The 26,606-nt window shown below is 41.8% G+C and overlaps 1 protein-coding gene across 18 annotated transcripts in view; it reads left to right on the top strand.

Annotated features, from left to right (window-relative positions):
* The window catches only part of arvcfb (ARVCF delta catenin family member b), a 222,417-nt gene that overhangs the window by 175,877 nt on the left and 19,934 nt on the right, over positions 1 to 26,606 (top strand). For 13 of the 18 annotated variants that reach the window (XM_044195922.1, XM_044195925.1, XM_044195929.1 and 10 more), the window contains 2 exons: positions 2,448 to 2,465; positions 5,680 to 5,751. In XM_044195922.1, the coding sequence (XP_044051857.1) occupies positions 2,448 to 2,465; positions 5,680 to 5,751 (90 nt within the window). The remainder of the gene's footprint in view (positions 1 to 2,447; positions 2,466 to 5,679; positions 5,752 to 26,606) is intronic. The other 5 variants (XM_044195931.1, XM_044195923.1, XM_044195938.1 and 2 more) reach the window with 1 other exon arrangement.

Raw genomic sequence — 26,606 nt, 5'->3', positions numbered from 1 at the left:
AAAAATGTGAAGTAATCTGTCACATCTTAATGTGCATAGAGACTACATATTTTGGATCTCCCAAAACGCAATTCTCTCCTTCCTCTCTCAACATTCTCATGAAAGATTTTACATAAATCGTTAAACTGTTTGCTCATTTGGTGACTGAGCCAGAAAACAAATCTCTTCAATTTGTCAATATTTTATCAATTACATTTAAGCACTCCACTTCAACATTATTGTCCTAGGTGGCATTTGGTTTTTATACTGGATTGAAATTCTCATAAAAATACATAAAACAGTAAGTAAAGACATCATATACAGGGACACTGAGAGCAAGTCAGGTAAACAACAACAACAAATCAAGGCCATCAGTCCTCTGAAATGCTGCTATATGTAAATGAACACTTTCAAATGGAGAATAATTCACAACAAAAACACACTGAATTGTACATTTGAACAAGCTACCGCACCTAAACAGACATTGAAGATGAGGCAGTTTGTATATTTACTGTCACAGTAACCTCTTAGCTTCAATACAAGACCACGATGAGACATTTGTGTTCAACCACTTCAGTAATGGACGTCTGTCATGGCACCGTCTGCCTCGTCAGGAGCTTTTTGTCGTTACTGACTCTCCTTAACAGATGTGCTGTGTACGCACACGTCGTTAGCGATGTCTTAATCAGCATCCTCCCAGGCTGTTAGCTAAACCGCACTGTTATCGCCCTGCTGTACAACAATAATGGCTGCCATTAATCAGTCATCCAATGAGGTGTGACAACCAGCCAGTGACCCTCGACATCTAACGACTCATTGGAGAATCCTTTGGTTCAGGGGTCAGGACAACACACTAGCTTACATGTATACAGATTTATAAAGACACTAATTAACCACATGAATATACACACACACATTGAATAATGAGTGTTTAGCTGCTGCATGTCCTGAAGGTGGTCTTTGACAAAACGAGGCTCAGGTACAGACAATGCAGCTATAAAGGAGCATGGAGGCCGGTAGTTAAGCAACACTGCTGGCAATATGCTTGGTAATTTGTTACCTTAGTTTGGCTAAGTTTGACCTCTTCTTCAGTTTAATGTCACATTCCGTATAAAATATACTATTGTGATCAACATGCACTTAGCAGCTGAAGCTTTGTTTGCGCTAATAAACAGTTTGATTCTTGGCTGTCGTTTCCATCTCTTTGAGCAGATTTTACACAATTAAAGCGGGGGGGCATGGGCGGCCTTCCCCAGAAAAAAATGAAATAATGATGCCGTTTTCTGCAATTTGACATAGAGATATATTCAAAGACTTTCGGGGGGATTATTAAATATAATATAAAACTTCACTAAATCAGTTTTTGTAGTAATCCCCCACTTTATATTAGGGTAAATACTGCATATTTATTTAGAGATTTTCATGTCAATTATTTGTGCTGTTATGGTTATTGAAAATGAGACTCACTGCTGCCACTTTTCTTGAAAAAAAGCTAAATCGTGTCCGCTTCACCCAAAAGTTTTAAGGGGCATAAATTCACATAAAAAGACTATATCCACAATGCAAATTCATTTAGAGAACATAGATAATAAAACCACAGATGAAAGGAACCTGCCAACATGGTGATAGCTGTATTTTCAAAAACAATGCATAGGAAGCAGCATGAGTACAGATGCTCCATTGCCAATAAAAGCTCAGGCTGAGCAGTAACCTATTTTCCAAACTGCTCAGCCTCCTTGAAAGATCCATCATCACACTGACCTAAGTACAAATAACCTGTAACCACACCTAAAGTTACACACACTGATATAACTAGAGAGAGAGAGACCGAGAGAGGGGGGAAGCGATAATAGCAAAGTGTAGGATTTTCATGGATTGATGCTCTACTAACCACGTCAGCAACACACCGTTAAGCTGTAGCCTACATCTCCTGCAGCACTGATGCACAGCACAGTGCTGTGTGCGCGCCTTCCTGCTGCTGCGAACCGATTTCATCCTGCGACTTTTGGAAGAAGCCAATACCAAAGGGAAAGGGATCTATGGCATAATTAGAAGAATATGCTTGACTGATAATATAAAATGATCATAACTAAATATTATAAAAAATAATAGTAATAAAATAAAATATCAATATCAAAAATCTGGTGGGGCATGTACCCCCCCTGCTTGGATGGGCATGACGTGTCTGCATCTAGCCTCTTTTCAAAAGTACTCCTTCCTTTTTCTCTCTTTGCTCTCTCCTTTTTTTCTCTATTTTGGCCTTTTTCTCCATCCCCTTCACTCTTTCACCTTCCCTATTCAGTAAAAGATTACTGATGGAAGAATTTATTGCACAGCTTCTTGACGCACACACACACACACACACACACACACACACACACACACACACACATCGTTTTCACCATGCCTTTCTCTTCTCCCTGCTTTGTGTTTTTTGGCATTGCTGCTGCTTCCTTGGCTAACTATAGAGGAATGGTTTAATCAAGGTGAGTGTCCCCCCTTCAACCCTTCTCACTTCAGTTCTCCTCCTCTCCATCCTCCCCACTCTCCTCCTCCTCCTTCCCCCTGGCTGTAGAATATAGTTAGAAGTAGTTTTGGGTGTCCTCCAAAAACCTGAAAAAGTTCCTTGAAGGACTTCAGAAAATGATTGTGTTTCACTCATTCCACATGCATTCCTTCACCATACCTACCTACCTACATACCGTTGAACAGTATTATAGACTCCACTCCTCCCAGTCTTTGCACTTTGTTAGAATTAGTTGTCCCTTGGTCCTCTAAGATTGGTGAAATGTGAAGGCAGCACTTGGGGAAACAGGTAAGTCCATCGTGTCTATCAGGATGTAAAGCAGAGCTTGACTAATCAAATGAGTCAAAGATGCAGTAATTAAAATTAAAACCTGAAGTCTTTCCCCCAAACATTTTTTTTTCTGAATCTGTGATTGAACTGAGGTGTACAGTCTTTTAGACTCCAGATAAAACTAATCCCAACAGCTATGACAAACTGCTACTAACTGTGTCCAGCTTGAGCCCTTCACCTCAGATCTCTTTCTGTTGTGTTTAAGCATAAATGTCAAGCTCTGCTGCAGACCCTGTTAGTGTGTGTGTTTGTTTGTGTGTGTGTGTGTGTGTGTGTGCGTCTGTGTGTGTATAGAGACTTTGAGTGCTATGGATTATTGTTACTGAAACAGATTTGCAGTAAAGCTGCCAATACCCAAGATGTTGTGCCACAATTTGCTATCCTTAAAATTTGGGGGTTTCCCTGCAAAAATGGTGTTGTCATGGTTAGACCCAAGAAATTGTTCTTGACTTGTTGGAAAGATCCTAAAGGACATTTTGGGAAATACTCCTATACTCTCAGATGAGAAGATTGATACCACTCTCATGTCTGTGCATTAACTATGAAGCTAGATCCGGAAGTAAATTAGCTTAGCTTCTATAAAGATTGGAAGTGGTGGAAACAGCAAGTTTTAAAATATGCCAAGAGCACCTCTAAAGCTTTTCGGTTTGTATAGGGGAGACCGGGTTCGGTTGGTTGGCACACTCTCTGCCGTATTTCTCTGGCCTAATTCATATTAGAATATTATAACAAGGCTATAAATAAATTAATTATTTTAATTAATAATTTTAATGTACACAAATGTTTTCTAAAATTTGGTGATTTGTGATTAAAGTCATGTTGTGCATTTGTGGCAACCAGACCCATCACAGGGTTGGTTGGCACAATGTTAAAATGCTATAGTTAGCATTATAGTATAGTGTGTGAGACCGCTAAAGTTAACCCCTGGTAGCAATTGTGATCAAGTTAGCAAATATGAAATTTGATTAGCCTTTATTAAGAAATATGATTATAAAATGTGATTCAATTTTCATTTTATTTTTGCCTAACTGGGTGGGAATATTAAGGAAATAGCAACATATAATGCTAAAAGTGTTTATACTTTCTTTTACCTTACAAGATTGTGATGACTGGGAAGTAACCACAGCATAGTAGATGAGTGCAGGTCAAGAAAGCAAAGATTTTGATGTTACATTTTTGTTTCTGTGAACTTCAAAGGACCAATAGCTGTGTGCCAACCAACCCCGGTCTCCCCTACAGATTAAACAAACAACGTGTTTGCCAGCAGCTAACCACCTGCTGGCTGTAGCTTCATATTTGCGTACAGCGTCGCAAGAGTGATCTCGATCTTATCATGAAGCTCTCGACAAGAAAGTAAGTAAGTGTGTTTCCCAAAATGTCGAACTATTCCTTTGAGGTGCTTTCAGACAGCAATGTTGATGTTCTGTATTTTGAATGGGCGGCAGGGCACAATTCCGCCACCATGGCTGCTAGCTGCCCATCCTACCAACAGCCTGCCTTATACAGTACGAATTGCTGCTATCCATCTACTCTAATCCCATCACTTAGCTTGATAGAGTGGGTTGTAGTTTAAAGTAGAAGGAATGGTTAGCAATATGAAACGATTACCCTAAGTTTAGCTAACTAATATTGTAAGCATTGTTTATTTGCCCAGACTGGATAATCAAAATTTAAGATAAGTAAACATTTGGACATTCCAGTTTTTCGAAGAAAAAGTAAACACTGTCTCTACTGAAACAATTTCAAGGGGCGACAACCTCTCCTTTTCATTTGTTTGCTTCATTTTGTCTCTCACTCTTATGTTGGTGCTACTGTTGTTACATTTGAAATTTGGTGGTGGTGGAAACTGCTTGCTGTCTGAAAGCACTTTTTGACAATGGAATACTGAAACTGTCCGCTAAGGCCCAGCTCAAAATATGCAAAGTAAATGTTCTTCTGATCCATATTAGAATAATTCATAATAATAACTAATCACTCAGATTGAGCTTCCCATAATGAGTGTGATGTACAGTGTCTAAGTAAGTCATCATATACATTATATTGGAGGAAGACAGCACTAAATAGCTTATTTCACATTAAAACTCATTGTCCTCTAACTTTGATTTAGGCAACTTAAATGTATGAGCCTGTTTCCCAAAGGGACCGTAGTGACCGGAAATTTCACTTCCGTCTAGTTGACGAATCAACCCTTTTGTCTCTGTATCTCTGTACTGTCCCATGGGCATGTCCATGTGCATGTGAGATGACCATTAGCTGACTGCGCTGCAATCACCCACACCCCTCCTACTCCGTTTCCCCTCTTCCACTGTGCTATTCAAGGTGTTTGCCTGCTCACGAAGTACTGCTCATACAGTGGGAAAGTGTATGTATGTGATTGTGGAATGAAGGTGTATGCAGTTAAATGTGCGTGTGTGGTCTTCCGCTCATACAGTATGTTTTTGGTATATATGCCAATTCATCTTTGTGAACACATTGGTGTTCTATTGCAGACAGGGTGGGATTTATGTGTGTGTTTGAACATATCATGCTTCTAGCTCTCTGTACTGTGTATACATGCAAACATTCATGCTTTTTGTGGGTGATCTGGATTAGACCGATATGTCAGTTCAGAGATGGAGAGGCTCTTTCACCATGAAAAGAATGCAGTTGTTATGAAAACATGAAAATGGTTAAATTTAAAGACACTGAATATAAGCTATTTGCTGCTTCAGTCAAAAAATACATATATTAGCCTTCCAAACCCATATCGGTCTAACACTGGCATCAAAAACATTGTCCTTTATAATCCAGTTGCTTTAGGATATGACACTGACATTGTCTTCCCTCCTCTTTCCTTTACCCAGGCAGAAAAAACGGTGAGAACGACAAAAACTATGACACGTTGGATCTGCCCAAGCGCGCAGAGCCGTCAAAAGGTAGGCCTCTTCTGTCAAGCAAAACATCCCTCTGTTAACACTTTCACTCCTGAGTGAGAATATTTCAGAGGAAAGCAAGTCTGCAAACAACTGGCCTCATTTAGATGTCATCCTGCAGGAGAAGACAGTGGTTTAGTTTGGTTGGAGGCAGATTAGGTGTGTTGGTCATCAAAAGCGTGGGAGGCCTTTGACAGAGAAAGAGGTGGTCTGGTAATTTAGCTTTGTTTGATGGTTTTGTGTCTTCACTGTGACGGTCGATTGTTGGAAGCATGTGAGAGCATCAACTCTGTAAGCCATCTTTTTATTAAATACTGCAACAATGCGCTGGGACACAAAAGACAATAAAAAAGCAGCCTGAGCTCTATCAAGTGTGTAATGAAAGGACATCCATTGTTTTGTCTGTTGCATTGTACTGTGCTATAATTCATTGGTGACTACTGAGCCTAGGAGTGGGTGAAAAGGCCAAAATCTTCTGTCACAGTATGATGTAATTTAATTTTGAGATTAGAGCTGAAACAAGTAGTTGATTAATTGATTAGTCGATGGACAGAAAATCATCTACTTTTTTGATAATCCATTAATCATTTTAGTTTAGACTGTTGGTTGGACAAAACAAGACATTTGAGATATCACGTTGAGCTTTAGAAAATATTTCACAATTGTCTCACATTTTAACGACCAAATGATTAATCAATAAGTTGATTGTCTATAAATACTGTTATAACATGTGATCAGTGATATGATAAAGGTAACTTGGCAAACTCACCACGTGGAGGTTTGAAGAGTACACCTTTGTCCCCAGACTGCAACTGGTTCTAGCAATCAAACTGTGTGTATATGTACTCATTCTCTCTTTGCCTTTGCTTTTTGGCACTGACAGGCAGTTGTAACAGTCATAAAAGCAAATTTGTATTCAGCACACATCAGTGCATCTGGACGGTAATAGAAAGTGTATTTGCTTGTGTGTGAGTCTGTATAACACCTTCCTCTTTGGAAAGGTGCGTGTGTGCGGCTGTCCATCTGTTTAGTGATGTCTTTGGAATTTGCCTGCACTTGTTACACACCCCTATGTGACATTAACACACCAGCACCTTCATCAATGTGAAGTGGCAGGCACTCAAAGTCGATACATGTTTGACTGTTAATTAGCCGCATTAACACGGCAAAGTGGGCTCTCATTAAACTAGATCAAAATTAAATTCTGTGCTTTTCCAAGTTAAGCCGATTTTGCCTTTTTTTTCATCACTCCTAAAGTAAAGGAGAGCCGATGAGCACCAAGTATGATAATTAATATTTTCCACTCACTGGGTTTTCATGGGTAAAAGCCAAGCTGGCATGCTGCAACATCTATAGCGGTTAACTGTGGTGCGATTACGTTACACAATGTGCTAACAACACCCTTCGGAGTTTTGAATCCAGAGAAAGCAATTATGATTATAGGCCTAAATGTCAAACACAGTTGAAATGTGTGTGTGGGTTCACGTTGGAGAGAGTGCTCGGCATTTTCTTGCTCGCAGACAGACAAATCATATTTGACGTTTATTAGCTCAACACACAGGCCAATAACAGCAGTGAGGTGCATGGATAATAAGCTTAATCACAAGAGCAAAACCCACATTGACTTTTAAAGCACATTTATCACTTGTTCCTCTGTGGGAAACATCAGAGGTGAAAGTGCTGGTGACTGCGAGACCATAAAGGTCATCTGGTTGCCTTGTTTGTTTGTCTATGAAAATGTGTGTTTGTGTGGGTTCAGGCACGTACTCCACCCTCCGCGACCACCACCACCACCACAACATCCCCTGGTCATCTGTGGAGAGTTTGCAGAGAGAGATAAAGAGAGCATCTCTCATTCGGTGGCGATGGCTAAGGGAGATATGGGAGATTACATGTGTATCCCGGTCCTGATCTGATGTCAAACAGAGAGAGGTCAACGCCGGGACCAGGCTGGACCTGGCAGTGGGCAATGATTAATCTTTTATTTGTGTGTGTAGATGTATGCATGTGAAAAGGAAAAGAAAGAGCGAGAGAAAAAGGCCGTGCCTGATGGGTATTTTTAGTTTCACAACTGTTTTGATGTACAGTTTGATACATGTTTTGAAGGTTGAAGCCAGTAGTTTTTTTAATTGGAGAGATTTTTGAATATCCATCGAAAGCTTTGTTAATTGATATTTTGGTCACATGAGGACAGAGGAACAAGTTGTAAACACAACCTCGACATATTATCACCTTATAAAGTTGTTATGGAGAACAAACAGGCAACACTTCCACATCCAGCAGACACAGAGAAATGTTTCTGGCCACCTGGTGAATGTAAGTCCAATATTTACTCTCCTTTTAGCTCTGTTTTTGTCACCAACATCTCCTGAGAAAAATATCCATCTCTTTAGCTGCTGTTCACCAGCTAGTCCCTTACTTTGTCTGTCTGACGTTTGGTGCTGGGCAGGTAGCGTATAGCTTCTCGCTGTGACTGGAGGTGAAGCTGATAAGAACAGTGTGACTGAACCAAAACAGTACATTTGAGGGCTATAAACACATTATTCACATGATGTAGCACTAAAACATTTAAACCCAGACCGATGACAATTTTTCAGGCATTTTTGCAGCTCCTTAAAGAAATAGCATGACATATTTGGAAATACACTTGTACACTTTCTTGCCGAGAGTTAGATAAGAAGATCGATACCACTCTCATGTCTGTAATATGGAGCTACAGCTTCAATTAGCTTAGTGTAGCATAAAGACTGGAAGCAGCACCTTAACCAAGTAGTTTTAGTTTTAGAAGGAGCTGAAAAAACCTATTTTCTCATTTAGGTATGAGGAATTGTTTGTTTACTTAAAAGGTTTGGCAGTCACCCCAGATGCTACAATATAAAACAACTTTCTTTTCAAAGCAAAATGAGTTAATGCTTGCAGGCCTTCAACATTCAGACACACATACAGACAGAGCCAAGAAATTCAATACGTCTATTCAAACATCAATGCCTGCTCTTCTGCAGTTATTTAAAACTCTGTTGACTGTATCTCAAAAATCAATGCTATGTTTTTTTTACCCAGTAAACTTGTCTTGCCAGTTTCTCAGTTGTTGTTATTTGTCCATCTAGTTGATTATGTTGCCACTTTGTCCACCCTAATTGATTAAGTGAGTTATTCTGTCAGTTCAGTTGCACCAGAAAGGGGACCTGTTGCAGGCACTTTCATCAGTAGAGTCCAGAGTTACTGACATTATTCATGCTGCCCAGAACAGAGGCAGACAAAGAGAGAGGGGTGGCTGTAACAAAAGTAATTAAGAAGTGTGAAAAGATGCATTTCATTAAAGAGCCGGTTAGTGCGGCAGCCCCTGAGATGATGAAACATTTTCCCAGCAGTTAATTGAAACCACAGCATAAATGTTTAGATTGGAGAAAGGTCAGGTGAGGGGAGGAAGGAGGGGGAGAGAGGAGGAGGTGTGATGTGTGATGACTGAGTGTGTGCAGATCTTGCCTCCTTTTCTCTGAGAGTTGAGCAAGTAAAAACTAAAAATGATAGGTTTCCCTTTTGCTGAGGTTTCCTCAAACCTGAGGAAAGGTTGAGAGAATACAGAAACAGTCGTTGACTGTCCTGAGAGAAACACTGCCTCAAACGAGTTAGCCTTTACTTTTATGCAGCCTTCATTCCCCCCCCCCATCTTTATCTGCTCTCTCTTACACTCGTCTCTCTCCACTGTATTGTCAGAGCGGTGTCACGACGCAGGAAAGCGAAAAGATCCTCACATTGTCTCTGAGCATGTGCGTGTGTTTTCAATGAGCTCCAGCAACCAAAGTAAATGAGTACAAGTGCTCAGATCCCGGCGAAACTAAGACAGGAATCATTTGACCTTGACAGATGAAGAAGGCGGGCTTTGGCTTTTCTTCTTGACGTACATACAGACAGCACAGCTTGTAAAAGCTGTTTTAGATGGGTTAAGATGACTTTATTTGTTGTCTGTAGCAAGCCAACTTACTGTAAACAGTAAGTACACATGCGCATTTCATCAGTGAGGTCAGACTGCAGGGTGTACTCCAGTGCTATAACTCTCTAAATTCAGTATCTTCTTTTGTGTTTTTTATCAAGACTAAAGCTTTTATCATACTTTAGTACCGACATTTGTTGTATTTTGCTGAGCAACAAGAAAAAGTAAAAAAAGAAAAGAAAAGGAAATGGCGTGTGCAACTGCTTCATGAGAATAGGACCAAGGATGGGGAATACAGTACATATATACAGGACGAGTCAGGGGATCACCAAAGTCATTGGGACTCATCCTCTGGGGATCATGAATGTCTGTACAAAATGTAATGGCAATGCATTAGAGTTTATATTTCAGTCTGGACCAAAGTGGTGGACCGGCAACCAACTTTGCCATCCCTAGAGCCTCGCCACTGGCAATGCTAACATAAAAATCAAATGTGGGTAGAAAGGTTCCTTTCTGACCAGATTAATTAAGTTCATATATCAACCTACCCTTACATACATATACAACTTTAAAAATCCACACCAGTGAACTCTTTTACCTTTTACCTATTGGCCAGCATGCTCCCCACGAGTATATTTTTTATATGAGGAAATAATTGGAAACTTTGTGGGTGAACGCTGTTTCCTCTGGCAGAACTTATTCCCATTATGATTGTCAAAGCTAGTTTTCAGTGAGGCTGATTGATCACAACTGCATTAGGTAGTGCTAATTAGTCATATCTGACAATAACAGCACTCTGACTAAGCAATAAAGGCCTTGTGTTTGAAAAGCATCCATGCTTTCCATGAGCTTGCCCTCTTGCTCTCTCTCTTTTTCTCTTTCTACCTCGCTTACTAATTCTCATTTCTCTTGCTCTCTGCCACTTCAGTGCTTTCTCCATCCCTGGGAGATTTATTGTGCTCCCCTCACCTTGCAAACACACACTGAGCAATTGAGAAAACAGCAGCGTTTACCAAGGCGACAACTGTAACGTGTCTCACTGCTTTGTCTTGCAAGCTGAGCATTTAATTTGTGGAGAGGTCTTAGTGTTGACAAACAACACAAGTGTGAGCTGTTATGTATTACATTGTATAGCCCTCTTTGATATTATCCCACTGGAGATCTCTATTCGTAGTATAATGAACACTGACTGTTTTGCTATCCGAGTCATCTCTGTCTCTGATGCATCTCAGCTCTTGAAGTCTGAAAAGTCAGAGGCTCAATTGAATTAAGGAAAACAGAGCTACACTTTCATTGTTTGTCTCTGCTGTTGTCGCTGCACATGGAGGAGAAATATTTCACTTAATGTCTTTATGGCATGAATCTGATTCTTCTAATCCTCCCTGCAATATCTTTATGGCTCATATGCTGCACCAAAAAAACAATCTTCTTGCCCAAAGGCACGATGAATGTCCTGCTACATGAGCACATATGTTACAGAAGATCCATTTTTCAAGATAAACATCTTTGCGTCATTAACTGCTGCCAAGTCTGCTTCAGAGTAGTACAATTCCAATGGGAGGGAAAATTTTGGCCTGTTCTGTGACTATTTTACACCTCAAGTTAAAGCAGAATATCATAAATAATTTACTCTCCATCTTGAATTCCAGGTCTGTGTAGGCGCTCTCTGTTTTCACGGCTGTGGAATTTTAACACCCAGATAGTGAACGCTGACTCCTGGCCTTTCTGAGTTCTTTCAGCTTGCAGCCTGTTGACCACTTTGGTGAATCACTCCCTCTTTTGTTCAGAATAAACACACCACTCAATCGCTCCAGTTGTGTCCATCCTTCACCTCCTCTTCCTCACTTCCTGCCGTCACATTTCACAGCGAAGTGAGGCTCCAAATGACGATGGCTATCTCCTGAACGTCTACACCCGACACACAGAGATGGAATGTCACATACACATAACATGCACATAAACAAGAAGCATGCATATAAATACATAGCACTTTTACGGACGCATGCTCATGCATAATCACACTTACTTTCTCACTCTCAGCTTCTCTGCTATTTTTGACACATAGCGTCCACTCTACACAGGGTTGCATCCAGACTGTCTGGCACCTTATATCACCCTTCGTCTCTTTGTAGCCTCAGTCATTACATTTCCCTTGGCATTACACCTTCCTTATGCCAAATATACACTGTTGCATCGCCACTGAAATTTTTTTATACTGGATGCCGTCACATCCAGAGGGAAGTCTATCCTCTTCTAAGAAAAGGAGGCCAGTGTATCACGAGGTGGGATGAGTGACTAATTGGTTTTATATTTCTGTTCCATTTCTGTCATCCTTCAAATGGAGAGGCGAAGCTAAATGGGATACAAATAAACAAAATCCCAAAGGAGATATCGTATCTCAGGAGACTTTCTAGTTAAATAAGTATAAACAAAAACCTAGAACCAAAACACCAGACATAATCATGCTCCTCTGGAATTTCCACCCAAACTGTTTGTATATGTTTACAGTTTCCTGCAATGAACAAGTTTGCACGGGGGTGCCCCAAGTGGCAGCAGGAGACAATTGATGCCCCTGAGTCAAGGCACAGATGTTAGATTACCCCATTTACACTTACAGCAGATAGTAATCTGATATCAAAAAAGTCAAGTCGAAATTCAACCAAGGAGCATTTGAGACAGATTGGAATGAGATTGTTGAGATGCATTCCAGCCAGATGTTGAGATGTGAATTCATCCATCGTTTCAGGTTGCATAAGTAATCTCAACGCTGTAAACTATGTGAGTAGTAAACAGAAATTAGTCCTCTTTCTTCCTGTCACATTAAAGCAACAGGAAGAAAGCGGCTTCAGCAATTTTGAAACTTGTGGTCGTACTGAATGCATTAAATGGATATGTAGTGTTAATCTGATCCCTGTTCAGTGCAACCATTGAATGAGACAGCACAGTGATCTATAGGGGTGAGAGAGTGGCATTGAGTGAGTGCCCATGATGGCCGTCAGAACGTTTGTCCTAATTGTGCTAACCCTAACCCATCCATGTGTTTGTGTTAGTTGATGGCTAGTTAGTTAGCTAGCTAAACTGTATTGTACTGCTAAACTGACATTTTTTGGCAGCTACCAAACAGCTTCAGGTGCCACCTCCATCTGGACTGGAGTAGGGCTGACCCAGCATCAAATGGTGGGAAAAGCAAGTTAGAGGCAATCAAATCTGGATAACAGAGGCGCATATATGTAGATAAGTGTAAACAAAAGTGTATTAAATTGCATCTAGATATCATCCGGATACAAGATTCTTGAAATGCAAATGAGTTCTCTTACCTAGATGTCATTTGAAGTAACCGGACCTAATTGTCTTTTTTGTGCCCGGCATGGTGGGGTGATGGTGGAAGGACATACCTAGCTTTCACTAGATGGAAAGACAAGTTTCGGAATGAACTTGTCTATAAAGTATGACATCATGTGTTTATACTGTATGCCAACATGTTAAAAGCTCGCTCCAGATGCTAAATGTTCCATTCACCCCTCCCTCACCACCTCACCTGAGATTAAATCCCACTCTGCCACACCAGCTGTTGGGAGTGCCAATGAGCCTGCTGCGCTGTCCATTGCTAGCCTGACACTCCTCACATGCCAATCACTTTCCCTCCTTTGTTGTTGATAATAAAACTGAGCACAACGCAGAAAAAGGGCTAATTATTTGCATAGCCAGCGGCTTGCAGCTGACATTTTAGCTACTGCAACCCCCCTCAACTCCCCACTGTCCCCTCATGAGCCGTTCACACAGGCAGTGATGAAAAGGAGTGATAATAAGGCGAGGAGGAGTAAAAAACAAATGAGGGGAGCGAGAGGTTTATTTAAGTGGGACCACCTTATGTTTTGTTGGAAATACAAAGAGGTTTGCATAATAATACTATTCCTAGGAGGTCTCGTGGAGAGTGGCTGCTCTACACATCATTAGTGGAATGAAGTCCTTGCAGATTAGTATGTCTGTGTGTGTGTTGATGCATGGCAGCATTTATCCACCTGTGTTTGGCAAAGGATAGTGGGGTGCCTCTAATTCCCTGCACTTCCTCTGTGGCGGTGCATAAACTTAGCCACACTTCCACCCACTACGACAGCAGTGATCAACAGTTTCTCAAGTTCTTTAAACTTTCCTTACTCCAAAAAAACTCAGTGCCCCCAATCAGTGTTCCTCCTCCAACGAGGCTCTGTGGGATTCTGCTGGGAATCCACAGTAGCCGGGAACATCAGGCTCTTCAGATGATTAACCATGTCATTCGCCTCCCCCATCTCCCCAAACCTGAGCAGTTGGAGCAAAGTGATAATTATGAGACAAGAACGATTCCAGAGAAGTAGGAGGAAGCGCAGTGAGCTTTACTTGCCAATTGGAGCCTTTGTTTGGCCCCGTTCGAGGCACAAGAACGCTGCTTCCTGTTTCTGTGAGCGTCGCTTTAATCTAATTAAAAGCAGATTAATGGCGCCCTGACTGGCATCGCTGGAGCTACAACAGAGGCTTAGTGAGGGCAAAAACGCCCCCCCTCCCCCAGCAAATTTGCCACTGTCCTGTTACTGGTAAACAGTTAGTAATGAAATATTGGCTGTAAACAGTCTAGCCTGTTGTAAACAGGAGCGCCTAAATGAACCCTAAGGACTGCTGTCCTTGTATACAATCGAAGGAGAAGGTCAGATGGAGCAGAGACGAGTTCAGCACTGGCAGGCGTCCAATCAAACTGTCCCTCTACTGAGGTTTTACTCCCCGCATAAAATCAGTCAGAGTTACATTATGTATCAGGCAAGCATGACGCTTTAGAGGATATTTTAGAGATTCAACTGACGCTTATATCCTATGCAACATAAAATTTGTGCACTCCTTGCAAGTAAGTAAGCAGAAGAGTGGAAAGGCCAAGTTCTCAGTGCTTTAACAATATTCTGATGATTATACAACAGTCATGAAAGAGATGAGTAGAAGAAGAGGAAGTATAAACAGTCTAAGGAGAAAGATGTAAGCTTCTATTTATGTAAGAGAGCGAGAAGAGTGAGTGGGAAGAGGGCGACATGAAACGCTTTTTTGGTGGTGAGTTTTTCAGCATCCACAGCCAATCTGTTTGACTGGTCTATAATCACAAGTATTTTGGATTTTAATGTGCGTTTGATTTGACGATGGGCTCATTTAAGCCGGCGGGGGCAACTCATCTCATCCTCACTGCCTTTCATTTGACTCTTATAAGCGCACACACACACACACACACACACACACACACACACAAACTCATTTACGCACACAAATGCTCTGTCAAACCGTGAGGGTGGTATTACGTGGCTATTAAAGGTGGTGTTGTTTGTCAGGGTGTTGCAGAGAGAGAGAATATTACCTGGGAAAATTGACCACAGCATCAGCTATATGTGTGTGTGTGTGTGTGCTGGTGTGTGTGTGTGTGTGTGTGTGTGTGTATGGGAGAAAAGCATAGACTGCTATCCTCCAAGGCGAGAGTTAATCCAGAGTATCCATCACACTTCGGCGTGCCATTTCACTAACGGGGGGCTGGCGAGGCTGGAGGGAGCATTAAATGAGAGATGGGTGCTGACACCGACCCAGACACAGGAAATCCCTCCACTGTCAAACACCATCACAGCCGTCATCACGCATTCCAGATGCAGACTCTAGCCGGAGACAGAGGGTGCACTTTATAGGGACCGCTGCACGGGCTGTGGTGGTCCAGTTAGGTGTAGTTCAGGATGTTCCCCCCTTTTAATTGGTTTGAATTAAAGGGGACATACAGTCAACAGTAAAACCAATAATCATGTAGATTTCCTCATATTTAGCCATGTCCTATTTGGGTGCATAGCTTGTACATCAACACTCAGCAACTCCCCACCTAGGCGTAGATGTTAACCATCGCTGTTAGATTACAGAAATTATTGTCTCTAAAAATACTCACCCTCTACCGGTGCTAGCAGAACAACCCAAGCAAAAATTAAACAGCAACTTAAAGGTCCTGCACACCCAGTGCACAGTTTTTTTTTTCAATGAATTGGATGGAACTATGGTGGGAATTACCTGAGCTTATCAAACTCTGTGTACTAATAAGAATCATAATGGTGCAGGATGTTCTAACCCAACAGGTGCAACACAATTAACAGTAAAGTCAGAGAAATGGTCTGCTCTTACCCACACAGTCCTGAGGAGAGGTCTAATTAGGCAACATAAGTGACACCCATGTGGGTGTAAATACAGTACCATGGCTGTGTAGATGCTTTAAATACTAAAGACAAAACAAGGTGGAAAAAATAACAAGTGGACACAGGTGAAAGCTTTTAGACTAATTAACACACAAAGGGAGACAAAACAAAAGTACAACAACTAAACCAAGACAAAACCTCCAGAGACAGAACAAAGAGATAAAAAGAAACACAACAAAGCCCCTCTGCGACACAAATCCAGACTCACATCCTATCACAGATTAATCACTTACAACAACATAAATGTGGAAGTCATACACTGTTCACAAGGGCAGTATTATGAGTTTTACATATTATTGAAAGCTGGCTTTATATTACACACAGTATATGGTTTGGTTTGACAAAGCATTGAACCAATTTTATCCCTTCATTAATCAATTTGTCAGCCAATTAACCGTTTACTTCGCCTCAACCCTTTAGTTTCTGTTGCTACACCTGACAAGCTTTCCGCTTTTCGCAATGACAAAGGTGGCAGAGTTACTACTCGAAATTCGTAATAATTTTTGAAATAAGGGTTGTTGATTTCCAGCAGTAGGTGTCTTAAATATACATTTGACGTCTACATGCTTGATATTGAGCTAATAGACTGAGGCTAAAATTGCATCCTCATCCGCTGATCATTCATTTGGTGGGCATGGAAATAAAGAAATACAAACCAATGTAGTTACTAATGTATGTAGTTAATAATGTGATCCTTGGCTTTGGAGTGATGCTCAGTTACTACTGTAATAGTAGTAAGCTAGTTAGCTGGATATGCTAGTGATTGCAGCTTACTTTACAGGAGATAAACACAAGGGGTAACCCATTTGTTACAATTTTGCTCTTGTGTTTTTCGAAAAACTGAAAAAGACAGCACCTTCCAAACTCTTTAAATGCAGAGTACCGCCACATCTGCTTCAGTCTAAGGCCTCTATCTTCAGTCCTTGTTCCAGTCACTGCCATATCTCTATTAACCCCCCCCCCACACACACACACACAGAGACACACACACCAGCAGTCCACAGGATTATCTAAGCTTATTCCTGAAGTCTGGATACCCAACCTCCAAACCCCCATCCCAAACTGTCGAGTACATCATTTAGCTTGTGCTGCAGTGCATCGGTTTTTCTTATGGTAGATTGTAGATGGCTTTTTTTCTCTTTCTTCCCCTCTTATTACTGTCTTGTTGCCCTGACGTGATCCATGCATCTCTGTGGGCTATTTACCAGACAGCTGTCCCATCCACCATACAACATTTATAGCTCTAATCCACTCAGTCACAACTTCCTCTTTCTCTGTATCCATCTTTCCACTCTTTACTCCTTCTACTTTTTCCTTTCATCTCCCTCACCCACTATATTATTCCTTCCCTCCCTGCTCCCTGGTCACCTGCTTTCCTTTCTTCCTCTGTCACTCTTGTTTTTTCCTCCCGTCTTCCTCTTCGTTCTCCCACCCCTTACAGCCTTACTTTGTCCTCTCTTTACCACCACCCCACCCCCATCTATCTCTCCATCACCTCTCTATTTCTCATTCCCCCTGTTCTCCCCTTCCTCCTTCTCCTCCTCCTCTCCTCTGTTGATGCACAATTTCCCTGTGAAATCCCTGTCAGATGTAGGTAGATGTAGCATGTTGGGAATCAACTGTACGCTGGAACTGTTGAAAGCACAACACCGCCCTGACAACTTAAGCTTGTTTTTCAGCCTTTCAGGCTCAGGTGAATGACTAAAACTGCCAAACAAGAAATAGGAAACGCGCCCCCCCCCATCTCTTTCTCTCTACCTATTTCTACCACTCTATCTCTTTCTCTCTGGCTGTCTCTTGCTGTTGCCTGAGTTTCGTTTGTGTCTGGGCGAGGACGTGACTTGCCTGGGTAAAGACAGCAGGCACTCAAGGTGATGCTGAAACACATTCCCATTCTCACAAACACACACACACACAGAGTCATACACACTAATGCGCTCAAAAGCAGATACACACGCCTCTCCAATCTGAAGCACTTGAGCTTCTGAGGGAGCTATTGCTGCTAAACACAAACTTACATGGAGCACAAGCAGGGCTTGGCCACTAATTGCATCCCTCAGGTTAGCATTTTGGCCAGTTGCTGTGGAATTATGGGAATTGCAGTTAAGGTTGAGAAAGGTCTCCATTTAAAGCTACTTTGGTTGCCAATTGGCTTGCCAGTCACTGTGTTCAACACATCATTTTTGAATGAAGTGTATCACCTAAATGACCAAGTTGCTGTCTTGTGATATGCAGATTGAAAAGCAGTTTGTTTCTTTTCCTTGTTTTGCTGTTGCTGGCCCAACGATCTCACATGAACGTCGACTGAACAGTTTTGTTAGTGGTGATGGAGAGGAGTTTCCATAGCAACCCTAGCACTACCATCATGTACTCTTTCATCTCTACACATTGTCTACATCAATAGGTAAGGCAGTTTTGGCATGTCTGCTGCATTTTGTGTTTGTGCTGGAGATATGGGAGGTTATGAGAGAGACAGGCTGAGAGGAAAAAAGAGAAAAGAGGACAGAAGCAGGCTCCTCTGTATCTGTTCTCCATCTGCAGCCAGCTTAATATTGTAGTCCAGACCTGTATCTGCAATGTGTGTTTGTGTATGTGCAGTATGGAGGCTGCAGAGTAGTCTGGCAGCTTCAGCTTCATGGCTGAGTGTGTAAACTGTACACCAGTATAAGACAAACTCTAAAGCTGCAGTCACATCATTTGGGATGCAAGGTAGCAGTAGGAAAGATTGCCCTTAATGACATGCGAGGGTTCACATCATCCATCAACTCAAGCTGGCATCAGTGTAGCTCCATACACTTGACTGATAAACCAGACAATTACACAGAATTACATCAAACTTATTTTTTCTCTCTCCCTCTCTTTTTCATGGAGTTGGATAAATTATGTTTAAATGTCGGTGTTAAGAAATTATTTTCATTCCTTGTAGCAATGCCAGTTCACCAAAGCTGAGCAGCGTCTGACCTGCATCCGCTGACACACGTTGACCCATTCAGATAGACCCGGGTCTCTGTGGCGGTCTCACTGGGGTATTACTGTGCTTCGGCTAATGTTTCAGGGCTTCCGGTGTAGCCAACGGATATCCGGATATATGGATAACAGATATCCGGGCCAAGACTTCCTCTTCTGTGCGTCGGCCATTTACAGTCCGATTAGCAATCTCGGAACCCATCGGCTATTGTCTGACGCCGATTTAAATGCAGATACATTTTTAAAATGCTAATAAAAACTAAATCTTCATCAGACAATAACCGATGGGTTCCGACACTGCATTTCGGCCAATGTGTTCTGCATCTTTTGCTCTTCACATGGACAGTTTACCTGCATGCACTCAAAGCCCGCTCAAACGTGATTGGTCAATACTACTACAAACAGACTACAAGCGGAAACCAGAACGCTTCCGATACCTGTCCCTTGCCTACAGATTCTGCATTCATATGCAGATATCTGTTTATAGAGATCATACTTTCAACCGTTCTATTGTTTTGAACCCAAAACAGATGCATATTGGCAACACCAACAAAACAGAAAGAGAAACATATTGCTATATCAAAAGTAATACTACCTAACCAGCAAATTACTTGCTAACAAAACACTATTAATGGTTACAAATAACGAAGGGGCGATTTGACCACTAAATTACGTGGCGCTAAACGATGATTTTATGATTACAGAGTTGGTTGCGCGAGGGTTAAAAATACTGTGCGTGGTCAATATTAAATTAGTGTTGAATTACGTTGAACAGAGAAGTTTGGCTGAAATGAGGCATGTTTGTTTGCTTGATAATGTTGAGTATTATAAGCTATACTTTTATATCTCCACTTTTAACAGACTCTAATATGTTTGGTTACAGTGCTGTTTTCAAGTGCCCCCAGTCCATTTTGTTATTATTTCCACCACTAAAAGCACCTGGATCCATGACATGCTGCTTTTACCTGTGCCAAACATGGAAGTAGCAGCACTCGGTTACAGCATAAAACAGAGAGAGAGAGAGAGAGCTTGTATCTCACAAGTGCTGTGTGTGCACAGTCACATCTATACTATTGGACATTTATGTCTAAACATGAGGAGATATTAACTTTGAAAGCAATTTGTTGAATAGTGGCAAATTGTTATTAAAGGCTTTTTCATACTCCACAACTCAAAGTGACATATCTTGTCAATGTGTTTTTCATCTGAAGGGAAATAATATCTCCACCTGACAGATTCTAATACAAACTAACACTTCCACCTCAGGCCCCAAAACACTATTACATTAGCAGGAGGAACATTGGAAACAAACAACCAGAGCATTACCACTGTTGATCCACTAAGAGGCCGGATAGCTGCAAGGCACATTCTTGAGCGAGCCACAGAAAACCCAATACAACTATGGCTCAAGAGGAAAAGACCCACTGGCTTTGTGTTTCTGTCTAAAGTTCAGGGGTTTTAACGGGAGAGATGGAGCATTTCCGATGGATTTTGTGAAAGGAGTGCTTGGACGTTTCAGACAATTTGGTGTCAGTTTGTCAGCATGTTTTTGCCACCGGTGTTGATGTGTCCTCTCTGGACTAAAAGCCCACAGCAGGACTTTGCTGGCCTATCAGCACAGGAAAGAGGAAGTACTCCCCTGTCACTGCAGAAGTAGCTTGCTGAAAAGGGTCCTATTGTGCTAAATGGTAGGAAACGAGCTTTTATGGACCAGACCTTTGGTAGTGCTTGAGCAGGACCCCTGTTGTGAAATGGCAAAGATGGAGGGAGGAAGGGATGAAGGGGTCTGTGCTACATATTCGCCTTGTGCCTTCAGCGATATCTCTCCCTCTCTGTCCACTCCATCTCTTTCCCCACCCCCTCCCCCCCTCTTTTAAACCACCCCATCACGCCAGGACATCTTTGTGGCCCAAAGCTGATGGGTAGCTGTCCAAGAGATGGGCCAGTTGCCACCTTCTGCCTCTCTTTGTCAACATCCAACAAACTAAGGCCAAACCACCGTGTGGGTATGCTAATGTGTTGTGCCCTGGGGCTGCCCATAAAGATGCCAATCTGGGCAGGGGCCAACCGGGTACGAGAGGAGAAAATGAAGCTTTGACTCCTGGACCCTGTCAGTCTGAAGGGGTGACCGGGGGGTGAACGGCCTTTGCAGCATGGCAGTGCGCTCTGTTTTGGCTCAACTCGGCTCCAAGTCTGTTGAGAGGGCTGTGTAGAGAAAGGGAATGCCTCCATCACATGTTCTCCCTCCGGCTTATGCTGAGGACTCCTGCGTGTTTTAAATCAACTGAACCAGACATGGGTCAAATTGAATTTGCAAAAGAGTGTTTGTTTTCAGTGTAACCTGTATGGAGTAGCAGATTTACACAGTGGTTCGCTACACCGGGAAGAGCAGCGGAAAGAGAATTTCAAAGTCAATTAAGTGTACTTTTATGTGATTTATACCCAGCATTGACATGCATCTCGTGTCCAGGCCTGATTACATTCACGCCTGACATTAAGATGCATCTCCAGAATACAAATGGAATGAAAATGTTTCATCCCCTTGTCTACTCAGATTTCAATGGATGTCACCTCCTCTAGTAATACTTACAGTTTAGAATCGACAGTAAAAATCAATTGTACCCATTCCCAAGTATACAGCCATCCACTCTTAACAAGTATGTTACTACCAAAACTGATTTATTTGCATGCATTCCTCAGTTGAAACCATTCAGTAAAAGCGTAGAAAAGATTTCAGTCATAGTCATCTGGACACTGTTTTCAGAATCAAGACAATTCGGCTCCCATCCAGAAGTCATTCTCAATTGTGAAAATGGTCTGAGAACTCAGAAATTAAGCTACTCTGTGTTGCTTAGGCCCTGCCCTGAAAACAGTGTCCAAATGACTACGACTGAAATCTTTTCGATGGAACACTCCTGGACAAATGACGGACTACACCGTCTCATTCAGTAAAGGTTTATGTATATTTGCTTCCCCAAAAGAAAGAAATGTAACACTGCAGTAGTAATAAAAAAGGGTTGTGTCTTGATCAATTTGCGGCCATTTCATCGGCAATTTGACAAATAAAGCCTACATCAGAGCATTTACTGTATGTCCTTCTTATATGTAGATTATAAACATAATGTGGCCCAATGAGCTACGCCAGAGCTGGTTTGGGTGTATTTACAGATGATTAACATGCATTATGGCCTGTCCAATTATAATTATCCATCATGCATTGGAATACTGACACTGTCTGTCAACTCCATCCATCTACTGCTCCTCCAAGCAGCATTAAAAAAAGAAGCATTATTTGCAAAAAATATATGACTGAAGGCAGAACTGTTGAAGGCATTTCTTATGCCCCTGGGAACCCTGCCAATTTACTTGTTTTGTTTACGTGGCTCCACCACTCACCTTTTGGTTTTTAATGAACCCAAGAGAGTCCCGACCATTATCATACCGGTGGCATACTACTTTTAATGATGTGCTGTTTTAGCCATCGCCCCACTGTGGCTTTGCCCTGCGAAAGTCTTCATTAGCACTATAGCACTCGTCTATTTGCCAGCATGTACTTTATATAATGACACTCTTACATAAAAAGGGGGCTGGCGGGGTTAAATGTGCATGAGTTTCAGATGTGGAATGAGACTGGAGACTCGATGACTTGAGGCTTTCCCACTGGAATGGCCTCATTTATTTATGCTTGTGTTTCATGGGGGTTGAATGTGACCCCTTTGGTCAGCATTGCTCTATAAGTATTTCTCCTATCTTTTTCTTACTCTGTCTTCCATGCCTCTGTCTTTCTGTGACACCTACCTGGAGAGACTGAACAATGAGAGTAATGGCAGAAATCTCCTTCTCCTACAGTACTGGACATCACCAGCATTTCAACTAACCAAAAGTCAGGGGTGCAAAGGTCGGAGGCTGTGTGTTATTATGATATTCCTGTGAACATAGAATGACTACCTAAGAGAAAAACCCTGTTATAGAAAATTGACTGAGGATGACAGATAGGAGGGATTTTTTGTATTTTCTGCTGTTTGTTCCATCTGCTACTCTCTTCATCTTCCTCCATCTCTCTCCAGTCTTTCACAGCACTGTAAAACTCCCCTATGAGTTGTAGAAAGTGATACACCATCATGTCCTCCTGATTCAATGGAAGTGCTGTGTGTTGTAAGTGAGCTGGAAATGGAGAAGTAAATAAATGGAGCTTGTGTAGAAGGAGGAAGAGACCCTGTACGCTTTGTAGGCAGACTGGATCGATGAACATCACTTTTTGACATGCCCGGGTGAGGCTCGTTGTGTTTGTGGATTGGTGTGTGTGTACAGAGGTGTTTTCAGAGGTGTGTATCCAGTTCTGCACGAAGGGTGTGTGTGAGTCTCAGAGAAGAGTCACATACATGTATGAGTGTGTATGTCCCTTCCTCACCCGTCAGTTAATCCATCACCACTCCACCTAGGCTTTAATCGTAGCAAAAAGTGAAGCTACTTGAACCAAATGAATGCTATAGTTCTGCACTGAGCATCACTCAGTCACTTCAACATAACTTTGTTTCTAACCCAGTTTTCATGCACTGCAGCCACAAAGCCCCTTCTTGCGCCCATGCACTAATTGTGCTTCGCCTCAATTGCAGGAGTTGTCACTGTCGTCTTCTGCTTTGAAAAGTAACGTGCTGCTCCTCTCACCTCATTTAGGGATGAGCGTAGATCTCCTGAGCATTTTGTGCATGCGCTTGTGTAGAGGCAAAGCTGTGTGTCTTTGTGTGTTTGTCCCTCAGCACGGGCGATGAAGCAGAGCTCAGCAGGAGTTTTGTAAGGGTGCCACAGTTGTATGTGATGTTTGCCACGCCAGCACACAAGCAGGGGAAATAGACATGCTGGGCTCAGCTCACTGGGAGTTGGCACTAACATTAGTTACACTATAATGTATTCATTCATAGATTTTTTTCTATTTTTGTATCGTTGACTTTGTGTGTGCGTGTGTGTGTGTGTGTGTGTGTTAGGTGGTTGGATAAGGTCATTGGCTGCTTTGTGTACATGTGCCTGACAGTGGTAGTACATAAAAGTTTTTTTTTTTTTTTTTTTTTTGTCTGGCTCAAATACTGTCCTGAAGTACAAATGGTAAATGGACTGTACTTATATAGCACCTTTCTAGTCTTTCTGACTACTCAAAGCGCTTCAACTACATATCACATTCACACACATTCATGCACTGATGGCAGGTGCCAACTACTCATCAGTTGAAAAAAACTAATCATTCACACACACACCAAGGGTACAGCCCTCGGGAACAATTTGGGGTTCAGTGTCTTGCCCAAAGACACTTCGACATGTGGGCTTGGGGAAGCTGGGATCAAACCGCCGACCTTTCCGATTGGTAGATGACCCACTCTACCACTAAGCGACACTCACCCAGTCATCTTGTACGGCCTGTATTTGACAGCTATAGTTACTAGTTAATTTGCAGATTAATATTTTTCATACAAAACATTGTGATCAACTTATAAATTTTAATCAGTTGTTATAGATTATTCTTCACAACATTATGTAAAATAGTTAACAGAATAAGCTCCACCTCGATCAAATGATACATTACAATGCTTCTTCCACATTAATACATCAGTAACAATCCAATATTAATATATATAATACATTAATATATATGTAATATGTATATAGTACTCATTATGCAGGGCCATTCTTCTTATTCTTATTCTTGCACAATGAGTACTTTTACTTTTGATTTGGCCATTTTAGAGCAGCCGAACAAGCTATGAACACAACACTGACACATAATCAGTTTTTAAGTTGAGATAGCAAACTTCTTTGCAAACAGTTGCCTGTTTACACATCCAGCAGATACAGAGCAACATTGGCATTCATTTGGAGATATGTTTTTGCTTTGGTCTTGTCTCCTCCAACTCCTGAGGGAAATATCTGGCTCTTTAGCGACTGAATGCTTCACTATGTTCACCAGCTAGTTTCTAACTTTGTCTGTCTGGTGTTTGGTGCTGGGTAGGTAGTATGCAGTGGGTTTAACAGAGCTTTTTTCTTGTAAACAGCTGCCTGCTACTACTGGAAACAACACTGATGAGAGCCATGAGAGTGAACCAAAACAGTAAAGTTGTGGACCATAAAAACAAAACAGTGAGCTGAAAGAAGCTAAAATGCTCTGTAGAGCTCAGGGGACCTGTAGAGTCGGTTTGATAATTCCCTGTGGGTTTGTCACTACGAGTGACCCCTTTCACATTACACATAGTTTTTTGATCCAGTATTAATATAAAATATTAATTATAGCACCTTTAAATACATTTTTGCTAACATTTTCAGTACAGAAATATTTTTGCACACTGGTGTACTGGCTGTATGCCCCATGGATGCTTGAAAACAGAGTATACTCATTGCTCTGTGCTAACTAAAAAAGAAGTGCACTAGCATACACTCCACATTACACCACTAGATACATCCGTATTTAAGTATTCTCATCATGTTTGCAGTCTGTCACAGAATATAGGGCTGTGGGTTGCCCTGAGCAAAGTCAAGGTCACGTCACACTGACAGCTCATCTCCCCCTCTGAATTGTAATTCTGCCTAACAAACTGACAACTAGCAGGCCAAAAGGCTAGCAGCGGATGACTGATGACAACAACAACAACACTACAATATACGGTTGCCAACAGAGCTCGACCTGGCTAGTGCTGTTAGGGGAGACCTACAGCACTTGGTGCTGACATTAAGCCTCTCTCTAAGGATGCTGAGTGAAAGCTCTGGCAGAGATATTCTCTGGCTCAACAGTGGGAAATTCCACTAAGGACAAAGGAATTAGTTTAAAGGCCCAGTAAATTTCCCTTCATTCTCATCCTCCTTTGTTGAACAGTACATGTCTTTTTTTGTCTTGAATCCTTCATTTGTAAAACACCAATTTCATAAGTCGCTTCAGTTGGTTGCCAGACCAAGACCCCAGGAATTACAATAGGGAGGAAATGTGGATTTGCAGATTATATTACAAAAATGCTGTCATAAAAGGCACAGTCTTAGAGTGCCTGAGAACTTGGCAACAAAGGTTCAACATGGCTGACATTTTGTGCAGAGAGAATCTGCCTTGGAGATGAAGTGTCTGTCAACAGGACTGCCTGCAAGATGGTCTCCAGTTTGCTGAGTGTGGACCCAGTAGGCCCAGAAATATGAGGAGCATGCAGAATGCTGCTGAGTGTCTGGTTTGCAGATGCCCTCCTCTTGCGTAGCCCCCGAGAAAGCCTATGGATGTGATTCATGCTTTAGCACATGCTTGTAACCAGGGTCTTGTGCATGATGACTCCTGCTTCTGCTGCTTCTTTGAAAATAACATTTCTCATGCAGCACCTACAGTAACATCCTCCCGACCTGGCAGTTCGTCCCACACACATTCTGGAGCAGGCTTGGTGTGATCTCGGGGGGGGGCACAGGGATGAAAATCCCTGCGTGTTTAGTGTTAACAACTATGTAGCTGTGTCTGAATCTGGCAATCTCAGAGTGCGCCCAGACTTCTGCTCTCTGCAAATTACAGGTATGAGATGTGGATTTAGAGGCACAACTGTCAGTTTGTGTGTTTCCGTTGAACCTCTCAACACTCTTCCCTCTTTCACTGTTTTCTTTTCTTCTACTGAAAAAAAGTAAGTCAATAAAAAAAATAGGTACCTTAAGATGCCCTCTTAAGGGTTTTGATTCATGCTTTTATACTTGAACCCAAGTCACAT

This window comes from Siniperca chuatsi, linkage group LG5, assembly GCF_020085105.1.
Source record: "Siniperca chuatsi isolate FFG_IHB_CAS linkage group LG5, ASM2008510v1, whole genome shotgun sequence".
Taxonomy (NCBI): Eukaryota; Metazoa; Chordata; class Actinopteri; order Centrarchiformes; family Sinipercidae; genus Siniperca; species Siniperca chuatsi.
The sequence above is the reverse complement of the archived record's forward strand: the minus strand, read 5'-3'. Positions and strand labels throughout refer to the sequence as shown.